This window comes from Chiloscyllium plagiosum, unplaced genomic scaffold, assembly GCF_037043375.1.
Source record: "Chiloscyllium plagiosum isolate Xiang-an unplaced genomic scaffold, Cpla_swu_hap1 HiC_scaffold_7, whole genome shotgun sequence".
NCBI classification, from domain to species: domain Eukaryota; kingdom Metazoa; phylum Chordata; class Chondrichthyes; order Orectolobiformes; family Hemiscylliidae; genus Chiloscyllium; species Chiloscyllium plagiosum.
In genome coordinates, this window is record NW_028270145.1 from 16,482,747 (window position 1) to 16,506,016 (window position 23,270).

Below are 23,270 nucleotides of genomic sequence, written 5' to 3' on the forward strand. Positions count from 1 at the left end.
TGGAGGAACAAAGATGGTATACAGGCAAAAAAAAATTCCAAAGATCAGAAGGTCTAGAAAGTTATTTTCTTCACAGTTCTGTTGATCTTGTAATGATGGGTTGCTGTTGTCATATAGTTTGATTTGATGGTTGATTAGTTGAACTTGGATCTTTTCTGACATGAATGAGTGAGTTATTGTAAGTTTCTTTGGTTTTCTGTCTTCTTCCCCATGTAGAGAAAAGGGACACATAGTAATAGAGTAGAGAGAGAGAAAGAAAGAAAGAAGGAGAGCAAAAGAGAGAGGGAGATGTGTTCCATCTATAGTTTCTGGATTTTTTTCCACTCTCTGCTACCCTTGGCACTTACAGCTTTTTAACATTCTGCAGCTCAACCAATCAGAAGGCTATTGCCAGGCAGAATTTCCTTACCTCAAAAGGTTCTTGGGTGCTATCCAGTGCCAAATTCTCCCTCTTACTGCTTCCAAAAAGCAACACTGCAATGCACAGCTGAGCAACAAGCAACAATTGATTTAGCTAATATTCTAGCTAAAGCAATCCAACTTTCATTGAAGTATAGAGTGCCAATAATTTAAAATATGGCCCCTTACATTTGTGAATTTGGGATTACAGTGAAAAATTTCAAAATTTACAGATCACAGATTCTTGGAGGGAACTGGGAGGAGGACAAGACTTTCAGAGGACAGGCTTGTGGAATTACTGTGTAACGTAACATTGGCAGAGTCTCAGGGAGAACGAAAATAGTTTGCTGAGTTGGTTTTTCTGGCATTTTATCTACACAATATCTTGGCTATACATTTGAGGAGAATGATTATCTCTTTGGATTCATTTTTCTGTCACTGCTTCTACTACCTGTGCAAGACCAAGTCTACAAATGTCCCGAGGAATGGCAGTTTGGTGTATCCAACTTACAGTAACATTACCAAATGCAGGGTTGGAAAGTTATTGTTTGGTAGTGCATTGGTGGTCTGGATAAAGTTTTAACAGGATAAAGTTTTATCTCAATTCTGCTTCATCAAGGGCTCATCACTGAGGCTAGCTACTGTCATCAATGACAAGTTTTAATTATTCTCTGCATATATTTAATGTGATACAAAATAACTCATAAACGTCAGAATCATCAAACATAACGATGACCCCTCAGAGCACCATGACAGAAATCTGAATTTACTTTAAGTTTTAAACACTGATGAAATACATTGATATTTGAATGGCCAAGAGAATATTTCAATGCAAACTAAATATGTTTGTTACTTGAAGAGTATTTGCTTTAGGACAAAAAAATGGGCATTTCAGATGTACATTAAAATAGGGTATAATCACAATGATAGGAACATAATTATCCAAAAGCAGAATTTTCATTTTAACTCCAACTCATTCAATCCAGGAAATGTGACATGTTGGTTAACTTTGATTTGGTTATTTACTTCCAACAAATTTGGTAAGTTCAGCATTGATAATGGATAATAAATATCAGAATTAAAAACAGAGCAGCCTCAATTATAAATATTTGGCAAATCTTAAAACTACTGACAATAAAATAACACTGTTAAAAACAGTTAAATTGTTACTTACTTGTGCCATCAGTAAACAATGAGAGCTTGTTTTTCAAGATCTGGAAAAAAAAATGTTTGATTACTTGCAAACACTGATTACAGTGCTATGTAGCAACTGAAGCATAATATAGCATTAAACTTTAAGTTATGAAGGAAGGAAAAACTCCCAGCTTGATTAGACATGCCCTTGAAAATGGCTTTTTTTTTAGTGTGTGCACTAAAGTCAAACGTATTCCATGAGGTTAAAGTACTCTTATATGCCATCTTGAATCAAAAGATGGCTATTGTCACGTTCCAAATGAATTATCCCACGTTCTGGTAAGCTGCTGTTTGCTGGAGGGTGGGAAGCCAAGGGGGTAACCTAAATTTGGACTGAAGTTGGTAAGGGGAAGTAGAAAAGCTGCTAGGGAGACTAGAAGACAAGAGAAACAAAACCAAGCATGCTTTGACTGCACAATAATGTCAAAAAGATAAGGTTAAGGGCACTCTACCTGAATGCAATGCAGGATTTGCAACAAGTTAGATTACCTAAAGGCACAAATAGAAGTAAACATGGCTGCATGATAACCAGGACTGGGAAATGAATACTCAAGAATATTCAAAACTTAGGAAGAACTGACAAGGCGGCAAGGAAATGGAGTTGCACTGTTCAGGGTTGAGATCAGCACATTAGTAAGAACAGTTCAGAAGAACAAGGTGTGGACTCAGTTTGGGTAGAGCTAAGAAACAGCAAGGGGCAGCAGACCTTGATTGGAGTTAACAATGGATACAGCAATAAAACAAAGTGCTGGAGAAACCCAGAATGTCTGAAGGACCTGTGAAGAGAGAAAGAGTTCGTATTTTGAGTCTGATAGGACTCCTCTTTCCACAGCACACTGGGATCATGAGTAGGGTCTTGATAAGGCTCCCCACAGAAAGTTAATTAACAATATCATAACATGTGTGATGCAAGGTAACATACTGGCATTGATTAAGGATTGGATAACAGGCAGAGGAAATAATGGAAAATTCAACTTAGGTTAAAAAATGCTCAGGATAAGCAAAGGTGATCCAGTTATTGGCAGTTCTACTGAAAGTTAAAAGATAAATGGATGCAATTAGAGGTGAAAAAACAAAGATGGACAAAGTTAGAAAATAACTTGAAGAAATGTTGTCAAGAGTTCTGAACAGCCAGAGAAGAAATAAATGATTTTTTTTTCAAAAAGGGACCATCTGAACATTGATATTTAGACATTCAGTGAAAAGAGAAATAAAAGCGAGTCAAACTTAGTCTAAAGGGATGTGAAATGGGAGTTGCAGGATTGAATCAAGCAGTGAGAAAGCAGTGGTTAAAGCAATGGGTCGAGGCCTTTTGATGCGATCCTGAGGATCTCTTTCTCCACCTTGGCTTTATCAGTATACCTCTGCCAGACAAGAACAGAAACTGAGCAGCAAGCAAAGGAGTTAAATTAATATTTTTCCTGTATCTTTACTACAGAAGCAGTTTCTATTGAAGTCACAATGACAGAGAAGGAAATTCAGTCAGGAAAAGGTTTCAAAATTGATGAGAAGATGGAATTGAATAGACCGAACCAGGACAAAATAGGATGCACTCAAGGAAATTGAAAGAAAGTAAGATTGGTGATTGCGGGGCACTTGCAATAATATTTAAATCTTCCCTATACTCAGATGTGGTCTCAGGATTGGAGAATTGACAAAGGAAGCACATGGTGAGGTCAGTGCCGGACAGAGAGAGAGAAAAAGAAACTGACAGAGCAGTGAACCTGCACTGTTACTGCCTTTGCTGTTTGAATTCATGTATTGCTGGACACCGGAGTGCGTCTGGGAAAATTAGCAAACAGTGAAATTCACAACTGATCTAGGAGGAACTGTTTAGAAGAAGTTCACAGCACAGAAGCAGATAAGTGTATTGCATTGTTTTTAAGTGTGACCTACAGAAAGTCTGCAGTAGTGAGTAGAGTGGGTTCTTTCTTGATTATATGTTTTTGAGATATGTCTCTTGCTTAAACTTAAAATATAAGCCATAACTATTAATTTAACCTGGGGCAGTTTTTTGTAGAGGAATAAGACAGTGTTATTTGCTGGATCTGTAGATTGTGAAGGTGTAAAAATGGCCTTTAGTAGAGTGATATGCGCTTCTTTGAGGAGAAAGTGAGGACTGCAGATGCTGGAGATCAGAGCTGAAAATGTGTTGCTGGAAAAGCGCAGTAGGTCAGGCAGCATCCAGGGAACAGGAGAATCGACGTTTCGGGCATAAGCCCTTCTTCAGGAATGAGGAAAGTTTGTCCAGCAGGCTAAGATAAAAGGTAGGGAGGAGGGACTTGGGGGAGGGGCGTCAGAAATGTGATAGGTGGAAAGAGGTCAAGGTGAGGGTGATAGGTCAGACTGGGGTGGGGGCGGAGAGGACAGGAAGAAGATTGCAGGTTAGGAAGGCGGTGCTGAATTCGATGGATTTGACTGAGACGAGGTGGGGGGAGGGGAAATGAGGAAACTGATGAAATCCGAGTTCATCCCTTGTGGTTGGAGGGTTCCTAGGCGGAAGATGAGGCGCTCTTCCTCCAACCGTCGTGTTGTTGTGGTCTGGCGATGGAGGAGTCCAAAGACCTGCATATCCTTGGTGGAGTTGGAGGGGGAGTTGAAGTGTTGAGCTACAGGGTGGTTGGGTTGGTTGGTCCGGGTGTCCCATAGGTGTTCTCTGAAACGCTCCGCAAGTAGCCAGCCTGTCTCCCCAATATAGAGGAGGCCACATCGGGTGCAGAGGATGCAATAGATGATATGTGTGGAGGTGCAGGTGAATCTGTGGCGGATATGGAAGTTTCCTTTGGGGCTTTGGAGGGAGGTGAGGGGGGAGGTGTGGGCGCATGTCTTGCACCTCTTGCGGTTGCAGGGGAAGGTGTCGGGAGTGGAGGTTGGGTTGGTGGGGGGTGTGGATCTGACGAGGGAGTCACGGAGGGAGTGGTCTTTATGGAATGCTGATAGGGGAGGGGAGGGAAATATATCCTTGGTGGTGGGGTCCATTTGGAGATGGTGGAAATGACGGCGGATGATGCGCTGTACCAGTGGGGTTCTGTCCTGGTTCCTCATTTCCGCCTTCCTAACCTGCAATCTTCTTCCTGACCTCTCCGCCCCACCCCAGTCTGACCTATCATCCTCACCTTGACCTCTTTCCACCTATCACATTTCCGACGCCCCTCCCCCAAGTCCCTCCTCCCTACCTTTTATCTTAGCCTGCTGGACAAACTTTCCTCATTCCTGAAGAAGGGCTTATGCCCGAAACGTCGATTCTCCTGTTCCCTGGATGCTGCCTGACCTGCTGCGCTTTTCCAGCAACACATTTTCAGCTCTGATATGCGCTTGTCAGATGTGGGAGTTTAAAGAGAGTTTAAGGGTTACTGCGGATTATATCTGCAATAAATGCTGTTGGTTGCGAATATTATCAGATCAAATGGATCGGTTGGAGAGACAGATAGAAGCGATGAGGAATTTGCAACAGCAATAGTATGTGATGGATGGCAGTTATAGGAAGGGGGGAAAGTCTCAGATACAGTCACATAGATGGGTTAACTCCAGGAAAGGTAAGAGAGGTAGGCAGCTAGTGCAGAAGCCTTCTGTGGCTATACCCATTTCAAACAAATATGCTGTTTTCGAAAATTTAGGGGGTGATGGATTCTCAGGGGAACGTAGCACGAACAGCCAAGTTTCTGGTATTGAGACTGGCTCTAATGCAATGAGGGGTACGTCGGCTTCCAAGAGATGAATTGTGTTAGGCAACTCTCTTGTCCGAGGTACAGACAGACATTTCTGTGGCCAGCAGCGAAAAAGTAGAATGGTGTGTTGTTTCCCTGGTGCCAGGATCAAGGATGTCTCAGAGAGGATGCAGAATGTTCTCAAGGGGGAGAGGAGCCAGCAAGAGGTAATTGTCCACATTGGAACCAATGATAAAGGAAGGGAAAAGGATGAGATTCTGAAGGGAGATTACAGAGAGTTGGGCAGGAATTTTAAAAGGTGGTCCTTGAGAGTAGTAATATCTGGATTACTCCCGGTGCTACGAGCTAGTGATGGCAGGAATAGGAGGATAGAGAAGATGAATGCATGGCTGAGGAGCTGATATATGGGAGAAGGATTCACATTTTTGGACCATTGGAGTCTCTTTTGGGCTAGAAGTGACCTGTACAAGAAGGACGGTTTCCACCGAAATTGGAAGGGGACGAATATACTGGCAGGGAGATTTGCTAGAGTTGTTCAAGAGGATTTAAACTAGTAAGGTGGGACCCAGGGAGATAGTGAGGAAAGAGATCAATCTGAGACTGGTACAGTTGAGAACAGAAGCGAGTCAAACAGTCAGGGCAGGCAGGGACACAGTAGGACTAATAAATTAAACTGCATTAATTTCAATGCAAGGGGCCTAACAGGGAAGACAGATGAACTCAGGGCATGGTTAGGAACATGGGACTGGGATATCATAGCAATTACAGAAACATTGCTCATGGATGGGCAGGACTGGCAGCTTAATGTTCCAGGATACAAATGCTACAGGAAGGATAGAAAGGGAGGCAAGAGAGGAGGGGGAGTAGCGTTTTTGATAAGGGATAGCATTGCAGCTGTACTGAGGGAAGATATGCCTGGGAATATGTCCATGGATGTTATTTTGGTGGAATTAAGAAATGGATGATCACCTTATTGGGATTGTATCATAAACCACCCCCCCAAACAATAGTCAACAGGAAATTGAGAAACAGATTTCTTCCAGCTATCTGGAAGAATAATAGGGTGGTTATGGTAGGGGATTTTAACTTTCCAAACATAGACTGGGACTGCCATAGTGTTAAGGGTTTAGATGGAGAGGATTTTGTTAAGTGAGTACAAGAAAATTATCTGATTCAGTATGTGGATGCACCTACAAGAGAAGGTACAAAATTTGACCTACTCTTGGGAAACAAAGCAGGGCAGGTGATTGAGGTGTCAGTGGGGGAGCACTTTGGGGCCAGTGACCATAATTCTATTTGTTTTAAAATAGTGATGGAAAAGGATAGACCAAATCTAAAAGTTGAAGTTCTAAATTGGAGAAAGGCAAATTTTGACAGTATTAGGCAAGAACTTTCAAAAAGCTGATTGGGGGCGGATGTTCGCAGGTAAAGGGACGGCTGGAAAATGGGAAGCCTTCAGAAATGAGATAACGAGAATCCAGAGAAAGTATATTCCTGTTAGGGTGAAAGGAAAGGCTGGTAGGTATAGGGATTGTTGGATGAGGTATGTGTAAGGTAAAAACAGGATAGATCGAGTGAATCCTTAGAACAGTATAAAGGCAGTAGGTGTATACTTAAGATGGAAATCAGGAGGGCAAAAAGGAGATATGAGGTAGCTTTGGCAAATAGAATTAAGGAGAATCCAAAGGGTTTTTACAAATATATTAAAGACAAAAGGGTAACTAGGGAGAGAATAGGGCCCCTCAAAGATCAGCAAGGTGGTCAAAGTTTGTGCGAAGATTTGTAGCTCGGGTGCTCGTTGTTGTGGTTCTGTTCGGCGAGCTGGAAGTTTTTGTTGCAAACGTTTCGTCCCCTGGCTAGGCGACATCATCAGTGCTTGGGAGCCTCCTGCGAAGCGCTTCTTTGATGTTTCCTCCGGTGTTTATAGTGGTCTGTCCCTGCCGCTTCCGGTTGTCAGTTTCAGCTGTCCGCTGTAGTGGTTGGTATATTGGGTCCAGGTCGATGTGTTTGTTGATGGAGTTTGTGGATGAATGCCATGCCTCTAGACAGCTGAAACTGACAACCGGAAGCGGCAGGGACAGACCACTATAAACACCGGAGGAAACATCAAAGAAGCGCTTCGCAGGAGGCTCCCAAGTACTGATGATGTCGCCTAGCCAGGGGACAAAACGTTTGCAACAAAAACTTCCAGCTCGGCGAACAGAACCACAACAATCAGCAAGGTGGCCTTTGTGCGGAGCCACACGAAATGGGGCAGATACTAAATGAGTATTTTGCATCAGCATTTACTGTGGAAAAGGATATGGAAGGTATAGAAAGTAGTGAAATAGATGGTGACACCTTGCAAAATGTCCATATCACAGAGGAGGAAGTGCTGGATGTCTTGAAACGGTTAAAAGTGGATAAATCCCCAGGACCTGATCAGATGTACCCTAGAACTCTGTGGGAAGCTAGAGAAGTGATTGCTGGGCTTCTTGCTGAGATATTTGTGTCATCGATAGTCACAGGTGAGGTGCTGGAAGACAGACTGGAGGTTGGCTAATATGGTGCCACTCTTTAAGAAGGGTAAGGAGAAGACAGGGAACTTTAGACCAGTGAGCCTGATGTTGGTGGTGGGCAAATTAGATTAGATTAGATTAGATTACTTACAGTGTGGAAACAGGCCCTTCGGCCCAACAAGTCCACACCAACCCGCCAAAGCGCAACCCACCCAGACCCATTCCCCCTACATTTACCCCATCACCTAACACTATGGGCAATTTAGCATGGCCAATTCACCTAACCTGCATATGTTTGGACCGTGGGAGGGAACCGGAGCACCCGGAGGAAACCCACGCAGACACGGGGAGAAGGTGCAAACTCCACACAGAGAGTCGCCTGAGGCGGGAATTGAACCCGGGTCTCTGGCGCTGTGAGGCAGCAGTGCGAACCAATGTGCCACCGTGCCACCTAAAAGTTGTTGGAGGGAATCCTGAGGGACAGGATGTCAATTTATTTGGAAAGGCAAGGACTGATTAGGGATAGTCAACATGGTTTTGTGTGTGGGAAATCATGTCTCACAAACTTGATTGAGCTTTTTGAAGAAGTAACAAAGAGGATTGATCAGGGCAGAGCGGTAGATGTGATCTATATGGACTTCAGTAAGGCGTTCGACAAGGTTTCCCATGGGAGACTGGTTAGCAAAGTTAGATCTCACCAAATACAGGAAGAACTAGCCATTTGGATACAGAACTGGCTCAAAGGTAGAAGACAGAGGGTGGTGGTGGAGGGTTGTTTTTCAGACTGGAGGCCTGTGACCAATGGAGTGCCACAAGGATCGGTGCTGGGTCCTCTATTTTTTGTCATTTACATAAATTATTTGGATGCGAGCATAAGAGGTACAGTTAGTAAGTTTGCAGATGACACCAAAATTGGAGATGTAGTGGACAGCAAAGAGGATTACCTCAGATTACAACAGGATCTTGACCAGATGGGACAATGGGCTGAGAAGTGGCAGATGGAATTTACTTCAGATAAATGCGAGGTGCTGCATTTTGGGAAAGCAAATCTTAGCAGTACGTATGCACTTAATGGTAAGGTCCTAGGGAGTGTTGCTGAACAAAGAGACCTTGGAGTGGAGGTACATTCCTCCTTGAAAATGGAGTTGCAGGTAGATAGGATAGTGTATAAGGCGTTTGGTATGCTTTCCTTTATTGGTCAGAGTGTTGAATACAGGAGTTGGGAGGTCATGTTGCGGCTGTACAGGACATTGGTTAAGCCACTGTTGGAATATTGTGTGCAATTCTGGTCTCCTTCCTATCGGAAAGATGTTGTGAAACTTGAAAGGGTTCAGAAAAGATTTACAAGGATGTTGCCAGGGTTGGAGGATCTGAGCTATAGGGAGAGGCTGAACAGGCTGGGGCTGTTTTCCCTGGAGCATCGGAGGCTGAGAGGTGACCTTATGGAGGTTTACAAAATTATGAGGGGCATGGATAGGATAAATAGACAAAGTATTTTCCCTGGGGTCGGGGAGTCCAGAACTAGAGGGCATAGGTTTAGGGTGAGAGGGGAAAGATATAAAAGGGACCTAAGAGGCAACATTTTCACGCAGAGGGTGGTACGTGTATGGAATGAGCTGCCAGATGAAGTGGTGGAAGCTGGTACAAACGCAACATTTAAAAGGCATTTGGATGGGCACATGAATAGGAAAGGTTTGGAGGGATTTGGGCCGGGTGCTGGCAGGTCGGACTAGATTGAGTTGGGATATCTGGTCGGCATGGATGGGTTGGACTGTAGGGTTTGATTCCATGCTGTACATCTCTAAGACTCTATGCTCAAAAAAGGGCTCAAATATAAGCCCAGAAATTACAGACCAGTCAGTTTAACGTTGAAGAAAACTTCAAGATGGTATTAATAATCACACGGGCAAATTTGGATTAATTAAGGAAAGCCAGTCTCGATTTCTTAAGGGAAAGCTATATCCAACTATCTCTCTCAAGTAATTCTACACAGTTCATGACGGAGGTTCAAATTGTCTGCATGGACTTCCAAAAGCCTTTTGATACAAAGTCATGACAGGACAGTCAAATCTAATGGAATAAAAGGGATGACAACATCAGGGACACAAAATTAACTGTAATTGAAAATGGACAGCAATGCTTAATGGACAATGTTTGGACTGGAGGAAGGTTGTAATGGAGCTCCCCACAGATGGGCGTTGAGATATTTGCATTTCCTGATGTACATTCACGATCTAGACTTTGGTGTGCAGGGGTTAATTTCAAAGTTTGTGGACAATTCAAAACATTGAGGCACTGTAAAAGGTAAAGAGGACAGTTTATGTCTCAAAAGGCCTCTAAGAAATTTGTAAGCAAACAGATAGCTGCAAGTGATATTCAATGCCAAAAAATGTGAGGTGATACAGTATGGTACAAAGGATATGAAAAACATTGCTTAAAAAAAATGGAGTACAGGAGCAGAGAGATAGGAGTGTATATGTGCATAAAATATTGAAGATGGAGGAGAGCTGGAGAGAGCAGTTAATAAAACATACATTATACTAGACTTTATCAGTAGAGGCAAAGCATACAACAAGGAGGAAGTTATGCTGATCTTGAATGAGACACAAGCTAGACCTCAGCTATGGCACTTTAGGGAGGACTTTAAGGCATCACAGAGAGTACAGATGAGGTTCTGCAATGAGATACATCAGGTATGAAGATATATTAGAGAAGCTGGGATTGTATTTTTTTTCAAGTGGAGAAGGCCAAGTGGAGATTTGAGAGACGTTTTATGAAGGTTTGGGACAGTGTAGTTAGAGAGATACTGTCCCTACTCAAATGGATCAAATAGGAGAGGGCATTAAGTAAATGTAGACAGCAAAAGAAGTAAATACAATGTGAGGAAATACGTTCTCACATAATCAGTTGTCAGGGTCTGTGTTGCACTAGCTGGAAACGTGGCGGAGGTAGGTTCAATCGAGGAGAAACAGGGTAGATGCAGAAATGACGTTCACGTGGGATTCCAGATGAAGGGGTCACAGTCTAAGGATATGGGGTAGACCACTTAGGGCTGAGATGATGAAAAGTTTCTTCACCCAGACAGTTGTGAGCCTGTGGAATTCACTACCACAGAAGGCAGTCAAGGCCTGGATGATTTCGAGAAAGAGTTGGATTTAGCTCATGAGCTCAAATTGATCAAAGGATATGAGGAAAAAGCAGAATCACCAGGAACATAATTAATGGTGCAGCTGGCTAATAGGGCTGAATGGCCTAAGACTGCTCGTATTTTCTGTTTCTATGTATTCAAGAGGGTACTAGATGATTATAAACATAAACAATGTGCAAGGTTCCAAGGAAAAGGCAGGAGAGTGGCACAAAGTCATATTTCTCAGTGAAGGACACAATGGCTTCCCACTGCACCATAATAATTCTGTTATTCTGAGAGTTGATAGCATCAAATGCCAGTTGTAAAACAGTAAAGTAAAAACCCATTTGTTAGGCACATGAAAATTAAAAAAGAAAATCAACAAAAGAGGTAGAAATTAGAATGGCACAAGGCTGTTGCCTGAGCTCTAACTATATTAAGATCAAAAACGATATGAGCTTTCAAGTGTAAAAGTTAATTCCATTTCTCTTCAATAAACAAAGATAGAAGAAACAGGTTCCTGTCCACATTGGCAGCTAAAATGTCTGCTACAAACCCACAGATTCCCATAACTACCTGGACTACACCTCCCCACCCAGTATTCTGCAAGAACTCCATCCCATTCTCCTAATTCCTCCGCCTCTGTCGCATTTGCTCGGATGAGGAGATATTCCCCTTGCGAGCGTCCCAGGTGTCCACCTATTTTGAGTAACGCCTTTTCCCTCCCTCCGTCCATCACCCAGACAGCCCTCCACTGTAGCACCTCCATTCCCTGTTCCACTGCTCTAAATCACCCCCCCCCCCCCCCCCCAAAGCAATAAGGACAGAGTCCTCCTTGCCCTCACCTACCTAGTCTCTGCATCCAACGCATCATCCTCACTTCTGCCAACTCCAAATATTCCCCACCACCAAAAATATCTTCCCCTCCCCACCCCTCTCTGCCTTCCGCAAGGACCATTCTCTTCAACGGTCCTTGGTTCATGCTATCCCCACCATCGAACCCCCATGCACCTTCCCCTGCAACCAGAAAAGATGCAAAACCTGCCAGCGCACCACCCCACTCACCTCCATCCAGAGCCCCAAAGAGTCCTTCCAGGTGAGGCAGAGGTTCAACTGCCTCTCTTCCAACCTAGTTTACTGTATCAGGTACTCCCAATGTCGTCTTCTCTACATCAGGGAGACCAAATGCCCATTTCAATTCCCCCAACCATTCCCTTTCCAACATGACCATCCTTGGCCTCCTCCAGTGCCAAAACAAACCACAGTGCCTGTTGGAGGAACAACACCTTGTCTACCGCCTGGGCACCCTTCGGCCCGGAGGACTCAACATTGAGTGGTCCAGTTTCAAATAACCTCCCTCACTATCCCCTGACTCCTTTCCCAGCCCATCCTCCTCACTAACGCTGCTCCCTGCCACCAACTGGATTCATTCCTCCCATTGACCAACCAGGTCATACCCTCCAACTGTCTTCGCCTCTCCCCACTTCACTACCCTGCCTCAACCTGCCCCTTTATTTGCAGCGCTCCCTACACCCACCCTAAGTCCTGAAGAAGGGTTACACCCAAAACGTTGACTTCTCCCGCTCCTGATGCTGCTTGGCTTGCTGTGTCCTTCCAGCCTCCTGCCTGTCTACTTTGGATTCCAACATCTGCAGTTTTTTTTTGTCTCAAACATGCGCACAGGCAGACATAGAAAATTTCACAGGCATTATAGCAATAACAAACTCATTTACATATTCAGAGAATATAATTTGTTTTTTTTAATGCATTGTGAGGATGCAGTCAGAACAAAATGAAGCTCAATTCCTAAAATGTCTGAAGTGATATTATTCTCACAAATGAAAACTCGCCTGAGTCTCTGTTGGAGAAAATGGTCTCAGAAAGCCAAGTTCCTTGAAGCGAAGAGGCAAAATAAAAATCTGGCCTCAGCCTTTAAAATAAATTGTAACATTCAAAGAGCAACTTCTCTTTCTGGAAGGGCAAGAATAAAATATCTATAATTTGACCCGCTTTCATTTTTAAATTAAATACCAACTAGTGATTGCACCTGCAACTGCCTGAAAAAAATGCAGATTTACGAAGAATTCTGAATAGGATGTAATGATCATACCTCAAGCAGGACAAAAAAGGCAGCATGCGCATCTCCCTTCTTCTCCAGTAAGTAGGCCGAGGCTTCATGAAGTCTATGCTTCTCTGTAATCTAAGTAAGAAATACGTCAAATTAAACCTCCAGCAACAAATAGCTTCCATGGAAATACTATCTCAACTGGATCATACAATGTTGGCTACATTTGCAATCTGCTCTTGATTCATAGATCAAGTGTTAGGCACCGAGATGCTAACAATGCTTACCCTGTTCTGACTCAATGTTACTTGCAACGCAACCACAGGAAGACTTATTTTTAAATGGGAGGAGGGTCAATGTTCAGACTTCCTAGGTGAGCTGTACATGTGTGCTGAAAGGAACAGATTACTTACTTAGACTTACATTACTCAGTGTGGAAACAGGCCCTTCGGCCCAACAAGTCCACATCGACCCACCAAAGCGCAACCCACCCAAACCTATTCCCCTACATTTACCCCTGCCCCTAACACTACGGGCAATTTTAGCATGGCCTATTCACCTAACCTGCACATTTTTGGATTGCGGGAGGAAACCAGAGCACTCGCAGGAAACCCACGCAGACACGGGGAGAATGTGCAAACTCCACACAGTCAGTCGCCTGACAGTCAGAGTCAGAACCCGGGTCTCTGGCACTGTGAGGCAGCAGTGCTAACCACTGTGCCACCGTGCCGCCCACGGCATGGATCTGCATCTTGTCAGCTACCTTCAAAATTAAACCAATTCACAAAAACAGAAGTACTCCATGAATTCCAACTGTACACAAAAAAAAACTGAATTCAGTTCTGTGTATCATACTTCAGGAAGGGCATAATCGCCTCAGAGTGGGTGTAGCGCAAATTCACCAGAATGCCCCTGAGCTAAAAGGATTAAATTACAAAAACAGGTTTCATAGGTCTCATTCTTCAAAGTACAGATATTAAAGGGTGATCTGACTGAGATGTATAACATAATTAAACAAATCTACAACACACTCTCCAACTCTCAAAAATCATTTTGACCCTTTTTGCAACTCCAAGGTGCTCTGTTCAATCCACATTACATCTTAACACATCACATCCAAACACATCATGTGGAGCAACATCCCTGAATAATAGCTACCAAAACATATTCTTTAGATCAAGGAATAGGGATCACATGAAGCCATTAACAAGATTCTTGCGATAAACCTCACTCTTCATATGGCCAGCTTTGAGACTCCACCAGGAGTGGATCTTGCTAAAAAGAGTCAATTGGAGCCAGAGCCACTATCTAGCCAGCCTTTAGACACATAAACAATGTTGCACATTCCACTAACTTACATCCTTTTGAAGTTCTACACTTTTTCCTCACTGTTCATAATACTTCCAAGCCTTGAATCATCTCCAAATGTTGTAATTGTACCTGTGCATATATGTGGAACAGCAGACTTCTGCATACAGACGATCGGTCAACTCCAGTCCAAAAGAAAATTCACCACTACTTTGTTCTTTACTACTCGGCCTATTTTGCATCCATATTACTACTACTTTTTATTCTACGAGTTATAACTTTGTGCATATCTGTTTGTTGTATAGCACTGCAGAAAATGCCTTTTAGGAGTTCATCTACACTACATCAACAGCATCTGGGTTCTTAAGTTTCTCTGAAACTTTCATCAAAAAATTATACCATCAGTTGCCCTTAAAATCAATGATGATTTTGTTTTCTTAACTGACAATTTCCCCAACTGCTATTGATTTGGTCTCAAATTCAAGTTTCACCACCAAAGTTGATCCTTTTTTTTGTACAAAGATGGAATATTTACAATTCTTCAGTGCTCTAGTACCAGTCTTGAATCTAAGGAAGATTGGAAAATAGCGATCAGCTCCTCCCAAATCTCTGCTCTCATTTCCGTTAGTATTCTCATATGGTCCAATGCTTTATTTACTTTATAAACAGAGAACCTATCCAATTACTCTCATCATCAATGTTTATATCTTTTTAGTATTCAACATGACGTGGACAGCATCATCTTCCCTGGTAAAGACACATACAAGATATTCAATTAATACCTCAGCTATGCCTTCTGTAACCGTGCACAAATCTCCTTTTTGGTTCCTAATTGACTGTACTTTTTGTTTAAACCACTCTTTTAATATTTACATGCCCAAAGTCAGCTTTTCAATTCTCTTCAATATTAGCTGACAGTTTCTTCTCATACTCTCTCTTTACTTCTCTTATTTGTTTTGTCAATTGCCCTCTGAACCTTCTATATGCAGTCCTGGCTTTCAACCTTTCTGTCCAAATGACTAGCTGAGTTCTACTGTCCTTACCTACTGAAATTGCCTTCCCAGTAATTAATTATTCTTACTCTGAACGTCCTTTGTCCTTTACCACAGCCAGCCTAAACCTTATGACACAATGCAGACTGCCCAACCTTGGGGGCCCCTTGGCTCATAAGCCTCATTCCTGATGAAGGGCTTATGCCCAAAACATCGATTCTCCTGCCCCTTGGATGCTGCCTGGCTGGCTGGCTGTATTTTTCCAGCACCACACTCTTCGACTCTGCTCCATAAATATTCCAGTACTGTCACTTGATCCACTTGGCTTATCTCATTTCCAAGATCTAGGTGCCTGCTTTCCCTATTGTAACTGGAAAAATATTGCCGTAGAAAAGTTCGCCTGAAAAAATTCTAGGAAGTTCTGCTCCGCTCAACCCTTTACACTACAATTATTCCAGTCTATATTCAGATATAGAAAGTGCCCATTACCATATACATGATAGCATTTTCACCTTTTGAGTCAAAGAGACTAGAGCACAAGATAATTTAGGCTGAGATTGCAATGCAGCCCTGAGGGAGTGCAACAACAGTGGAGGTGCTGCCTTTGGAATGAGACATTAAACTGTTGTTGCATTTCCTCTCTCAGTTAGATAGCAAAGGTCCCATTGTACCTTAGTCAAGATTTACTCCTCAAACAACATGACTCAAAAGTTTATCTGGACATTTGTCATTTTGTTGTTGATAGGAGCTTGCTGTATGCAAATTGGTTGCAATATTTCCTATATCACAATAGTGACTACACTTCAAAAATAAGCTACCATCACAAAGTGCTTTGCGATGATCAGAGGCCAGGAAAGGTGCTATATAAATGCAAGCTTTCATTTCTTGAAATTTGTTTCTGTAAATTACAACAAGTTTAACTAGCCCCTGGGACCATCGCTCCCATAAGCTTGCACATCACAGTTTTATGGACTTAGCCACTTCTAAATGGATGGACATTGTTGGTCTGCAAGAAATTCTCTGCAATCTGGGGTTCGAAGCTCACACGCTCTGCAGTGACTGTTATCCAAGGAACATTTGTTGCAGTTACCATGACAGTAAAAAGTAAAATAATTCAACAGAAGAAATTCAACAGAAGAAAATAGGCAGGAGAAGGTCTTCTGGAAAAGGAAGCAAAAACTAACAGTACAAAGGTACAATGTGCTTGTGATAAGAATAATCTTGTTGAGTGTCATGATCAATGTTGCCACTGAATGTACTCTACATGGAATATTAATGAATAGCAAATGTGAATTTTGGAGAACACTTTAATTGCTCAGCATCAATGGCTTAGAAGTGGACTTTATGGTCAACCGGAATCTTAAAAATCATCCAAGGGATATCGTGTTTGATTTTTCTTTTGTACACATGAAATGCATTTACATTTTTACTTACACTAAAATCTTTGTAGTATTACAGAACTGATGCATCTGGATTACTCCCAAGTTGGAGTCTGGTGCATGCCAGGAACACAGATTGGCTGAATGATTAAATTGGATTATTCTGTAAATGCCAGGGATGTGTTAGACATTTCTACATAAATTCTACATAAATAGAGTGCAGGCCTGCTCATCCACTGACCTTTGGTCATTTATATTATGGATGTCAGAATGCATAACAACACAAACAGAAGAATAATGCAAAAGCAAATTTGAATCAAGTTCAAATATTAAGCTGTTAAAATTTAACTGTGGCTTTCTTCCAAATTTAACACAGATACACTGTGGTGGTGTTAAGACTAACTAGAAATTGCATTTTAATTCTAGGATGGAAAATATCTCAGTGGAGCTGGTTGCTAATTAATGAGGTACAATATTGTTGATATTTATTATTTTATCATTTTATTACAAAGGCAGGAACCACCCAGTGGCCAGTTTCTGTAAATGCAGAACAATTTGTTAAAATGATTTCATGCTTTCATCCCCAATTTGCAAGTTAGAACATTTCATGTGATTAATTTAAAATAAAAAGCCTCAATTTTCAGTCAGCCTCAAAAGTAACTGGTATGACACTCAAGTTGGTGGCCTGTCCACATCTTGACTTCTGCACTTCCTCCTCACACCAACCGCTTCATGCATCACTTCTCCTTTCAATTATTCAACCCCTTTTTACTCATTCCATCATTACTATGCGCATTTTCAACAGAACATGGCAACCTCTTGAACAAATGATGAGGGGACAGAAGTTTCCTCAACAGTAACTCATTTCCCTCTTCAAACCTCACTTTTCACTTCTCCCACAAGAAACTTGCTTAGCTTTCAAAATCCAACTTATTGTATAATCAGTCAGGGCAAATAACCTATTTGATTGATAAATTGAGCAAACTGGACCACCTGCCTGATTGGTAAACTATCAGTATTGATCACCCATTTGATTAGAAATCTGACGGAATGGATCCTCCTTTGGTTTTGATCGCATTGTTTTCATGTTAGCACTGGCAAAGTTTCACTGAACCGATTTAGAGATTGCAATTTTAAAAAAGTATCAAATAGCCATTATGCTCAATTTTTCAAGAGTATTAGCTGTATTAGTTTTTACTATTTGCTGTACTGGCAAGACATCATCATTTCTTAACAGGTTCAAATTTCTACAGGCTTATTCCTCACATAGGGCTTTTTGATATAAGAATAAAAATATTTTTAATATTAACAAGGCCAAGTCACACCATAATGCTGCCTCCAGGATAATGTATATTATAGATAACTGGTAAGGAAAAGTGTCCCACTGACTTCATGGCTTCCAATGAAATGTTCTTAACTGGATTGTTTGTTTAAAAAATAGTGAAACTGTGTTGGCTAAGGAATTTTCCATATAACAACCACCCATGTCTTTGGTTCCCGGCACTTTACTAATGATTCTAAGCAGTACCTGAATGGCTTCTTCGAGTCTGTAGTATTCTGACACCTTGAGGAAATCTGTCACCCGATGTGGACTATATTGACAAAGCAGGTCAAGGTACTGTTCATGGATGTCAGGATTCAGTTGCTGAAGCTCTCGATTCACCTGCACTCCATCTCTGAAAATTAAATACATGGAATAAGTGTTCAATGATAGAAATGCATGTACAACATAAAGACACACCACTGACTGCGAATTAAGAGCTTTGATGAAATCCTGAGAAAAGTGCAATAAAAATAAAAACATGTTCTATGCCAAACAACACCTCTGAGTTGAATCAAAACTTCCCTGATTCTTTTTCAAATGCATAGAAACAGAAAACAATACAGCATGTTTTTTTTCTGGTGCACTGGTATCTAATGCTTTAATCAAACACAAATTTATCCAGACTGAACAGGGAAAACATTTTTATTGAGAAATAAACAGAGCATATAAATTAATGTTATGGCTTGTGTGTGATGCAACAAAAAATTTGTACTGACGCACCCGTTATTTGATGATTTTCAGATCCCTTACCATGAAGGTGGAGTGAAACTGCGCACCAGGGAACTGTCTGAATGCAAGACACCAGTCCACAGTATGATTTCATTATAAATAAGAGTGCCAGATGTTCCTTTCCAGAAGTCATGGTCAAAACTTGATCACATTTAATTTTCATAACTTAAATTTAAATGGCAATTTCCACATCATAAAAATGTTGTCTCTGTTCCTTTTAATGCTTGCCAATCTCAATTTTCAATCCAATTCAGTTCTGTGTAAAAGTAACTATGTCTCAGCTGAAGCAATAGCTGCCCAATTCTTTCCAATTATTAAAACAAAGTTCAAGAAAGTTTGTTACTAATAAACTTTCAGTGTTGACAGCTGACTATGGCCTAAGGCTGTTGTCAAGAGTTTGCTTCCTTCATCATATATGGTTGACTGATGGATAGCTATAACAATGAACACACATGGTTATATTAATGAGGAGTTTTATTATATACATCTTGCAGTCATTTGCAATCTCGGTCAAATTTTAGGGCCTTGTATTTCGACTTCACACATTTTAAAACTCAAATTTTTTAAAAACTTTTTTTTTTGGTTCTTTTAATCAATGTTCCAGTCAGGATTTCAGGTCGCCATTTTGCAAATGTAGCAGGAAGGGTAAACTGAACACTTGAGATTCCAACATTTTGATGATTTGATATGTTTGGACATCATTGGAGAATTTCAACAGAATAACAGCCTTCATTACTGGAATCTGAGGGAGCACAACTGCACTTTATGTTTGTTAGGATGGTTTATTGCAGAAACAACACTTCTGCTGCCAAAAAAAGGAATGTTGTATTAATCAAAGTCCCTAGTGAATATAAAAGGAACTTGTGCAATTATACAAAAGGTATTAGTTATTAGCCAAAACAAAACTTGCAGCTTTTTGTTTTAAACATTGACTTATGGGACGTGGGCATCACTGGCTAGCCAGCATTTATCACTTGTCCCTAGTTGCCCTGGAGAAGATGGTGGTGAGTTTCCTTCTTGAACCCCTGCAGTCTGTGCTGTGGGTTGACTCACAAAATCCTTCATGAGAATGCCACTATTTTGACTCAGCAGCAGTGAAGAAATAGTGATATATTCCAAGTGAAAATGCTGAGTGGTTTGGAGGGGAACTTGCAGGTGGTGGTGTTCCCTGGCACCTGTTGCCCTTGTCCTTCTGGTAGGTATGGATATTGTTGTCTAAGGATTTTTAGTGAATTGCTGCCGTGCATCATGTAGATAGTACACGCTAGCCTTGATGAAATACCTGAAGATGGTTGGGCCAAGGACACTACCCTGAAGAACTCTTGCAGAGGTGTCCTGGAGCTGAGATGACTGACCTCCAGCATTGATAACCACCTTCCTATGTGTTAGGTATGACTCCAACCACCAGAGAGTTTGACCCCTGATACCCAGTGATTACAGTTTTTCTAGGACTCCTTGATGGCACGCTTGGTCAAATAGAATATTGATGTCAAGGGCTGTCACTCTCATCTCACTTCTGAAATTCAGCTTGTGTCCATATTTGAACCAAAGCTGTAATGATGTCAGCAGCGGGATGGCCCTGGCAGAACCCAAACTGGGCGTTACTAAGCAGGTTATTGTTGAACAAGTCCTGTTTGATAGCACTGTTGGTAACATCTTCCATTACCACCCTGATGATTGGGGGTTGACTGATGGGGTAGTAACTAGCTGCATTTAATTTGTCCTCCTTCTTGTGTACAGGACATAACTGGGAAATTTTCCACAGTCGGATAGATAGCAGTGTTGAAACTATACTGGAACAGCTTGGCTGGGGGAGTGGCAAGATCTGTAGCACAAGACTTAAGTACTATTGCCGGAATGTTATTAGGACAATACAATATCTCCTACCGTTTGTTGATATCATGTGGAGTGAATCGAATTGGCTGAGGACTGGTATCTGAAAGGCTGCGGGGCACTGGAGGAGGCCAAGATGGATCATCCACTTAGCACTTCTGACTGAAGATTGCTGCAGAAGCTTTAGCCATTCTAGCTTAAATCTCCAATCCTAGCCTTTTTCATTGGCATGTATTAAATAGTGTAGTGGACTAAAACAACAATTGCAGCAGATATTACCAGCTTACGTGGAGGTGTAGGTTAGAATCAATAATGTATTAGTTCATCATCATTTTACCCATTATCTTTTATAGAATTACTAGTTTTCATTAATTATTCTTGTTTAACTGCAAACCTCAATTTGAAAATATGGATTAGTTCAACAGCCTATTTGCCTGTGAATCCCCACACACCAGTCACACAGCTTTCTGCCAAATTATGTACCATAGGCAGCTGTAAGCACAACTTTTATTAAGCATCTGTCTAGACTATAAAATGCCAGGAACCAATGTAATTAATTTAATAACAGTAATGTTTCTTATCCTGATAGATTTTTGGACATTCCCAATAACTGTGTATTTACCCATTTTAACGAAAATAAACTCTCTCGCATTATATTAGGCAGAATGATGTCATATGTACAGCCACACTCAGTTATGTGCTTTTTATTCTCAACGCAATCCTGCTCCAGTTTACTTCCATCTCATCATTATATCTTTGTATTCTACTCTCTCTTATGTTTATACAGGTTCCCTTTAAATGCATCAATGATATTCACCTCCGCTACTAAATATGGTAGTGAGTTCCACATTCCAACTACTCTTTGTTTCAAGGAGTTTCTGCAATTTTTGAGAAGGTGTGTAGCTCAGGTTGATGATAAGTATATAAGTTAGCTCGCTGAGCTCAAAGGTTTGTTTTCAGAGGTTTCGTCACCATGACTAGGTAACATCATCAGTGAGAGTCTCCAGTGAAGCGCTGGTGGTATGTCCCGCCTCTCTATTTATAGACCTTGGTTTCTTAAGGTGGGTGATGTCATTACCGGTTCTTTTTTCAAGGGGAGGTAGATAGGATCTAAATCGATGTGTTTATTGATGGAATTCTGGTTAGAATGTCGTGCCGCTAAGAATTCTCGTGTGTGTCTTTGTTTCACTTGTCCTAGGATGTGGGTGTTGTCCCAGTCAAAGTGGTGCCCTTCTTTGTCTGTATGTATAGAAACTACTGATAGTGGGTTGTGTCTTTTGGTGGCTAGTTGTGTTCATGTATCTCTTGAATTTCAAATTGAATTTATTGTGGACTATATTTGCTATGCCCCTTCTGACATTCTCCAGAAATTTGATTGCTCTCCTATTTTTCATATCTTTCCTAGGATGTGGACTTCACCAGCAAGGCTAGCTTTTCATGCTCGTCCTTCATCTCCCTTGAGCTAGGTAACTTTTTTGGCCATTTCAAAGGGCAGTTTAGAGTTAACTGCAGTGATATGGGTCTAGAGGCACATGTGGGCAGATAAGCATCAGGTGAATATGTGTGCAGGGTTTAAGTTCAAGGCAGACTAGGTATGAAGCAAAAAGGAAGGATAACTTAGGATATATTACTAGAGATGCTGTAAATCATGAGGATAAGAAAATTGGCATGAAGGCGCTTTACCTGAATGCTCGTAGTATTCGGAACAAAGCAGATGAATTAACAGCACCAAATCATCGTGAATGGTTATGATGTGGTAGGCATCACAAAGATGTGGTTGGAAGTGGTTCAGGACTAACAGTTAAACATCCAAGGATTTACAACTTATCGAAAAGACAGGGAGGTGGGCAGAGGGGGTGGGGTTGCCTTGTTAGTTAAGACTGAAATTAAATCTATGGCACTGAATGACATCGGGTCAGATGATGTGGAGTCTGTGTGGGTGGACTTGAGGAACCACAAAGGCAAAAAACCCAGCAGTGGTCAGGATAGGGGTGCAAGATGTACCAGGAAATTGATAGGGTATGTCAGAAAGGCAAGGTCACGGTGATCATGGGGGACTTCAATATGCAAATGGACTGGGTGAATAATGTTGCTGGTGGATCCAAAGAAAGGGAATTCATGGAATGCTTACAGGATGGCTTTTTGGAACAGCTTGTGATGGAGCCCACTAGGGAGCAGGCTATTCTGGACTTAGTGCTACATATTGAACCAGACTTGATAAAAGATTTTAAAGTATGGGAACACTTGGGAGGCAGCGATCATAATATGGTAGAGATCAGTCAGCAGTTTGAAAGAGAGAAGACAAAATCAGATGCAATGGTGTTACAGTTAAATAAAGGAAATGATAGAGGCATGAAAGAGGAACTGACAAAGATCGACTGGAAGCAGAGCCTAGTGGGGAAGACAGTAGAGCAACAATGGCAAGAGTTTCTGGGTGACATTGAGGACACAGTCCAAAGGTTCATCCCAAAGAAAAGAAAGATTATCTGAGTGTGTGTGTGTGCGTGTGTGTGGGGGGGGGGGGGGGGGATTAAACAGCCATGGCTGACAAAGCAAGTCATGAAATGTATCATAGAAAAAGAGACAGCCTTTAAAGTGGCCAAGACCACTGGGAAATCAGAAGATTGGGAAGACTACAAAAACAAACACAGGATAACAAAGAGAGAAATATGAAGTTAAGTTAGCCAGTAATATTAGAAATGATAGTAAAAGTTTCTTTTAATACATAAGAAACAAACGAGAGGCAAAAGTAGA

The 23,270-nt window shown here is 41.6% G+C and overlaps 1 protein-coding gene across 4 annotated transcripts in view; it reads right to left on the minus strand.

Moving 5' to 3' along the window:
• Positions 1 to 23,270, minus strand: part of vps8 (VPS8 subunit of CORVET complex) — a 570,470-nt gene that overhangs the window by 316,094 nt on the left and 231,106 nt on the right. For all 4 annotated transcript variants that reach the window (XR_015757598.1, XM_043693080.2, XM_043693078.2 and 1 more), the window contains 3 exons: positions 18,159 to 18,306; positions 12,997 to 13,086; positions 1,574 to 1,613 (listed from right to left, as the gene is read on the minus strand). Coding sequence is in view for 3 of the 4 variants with exons in the window: in XM_043693080.2 (XP_043549015.2) it covers positions 1,574 to 1,613; positions 12,997 to 13,086; positions 18,159 to 18,306 (278 nt within the window). In the remaining variant the exon portion in view is untranslated. The remainder of the gene's footprint in view (positions 1 to 1,573; positions 1,614 to 12,996; positions 13,087 to 18,158; positions 18,307 to 23,270) is intronic.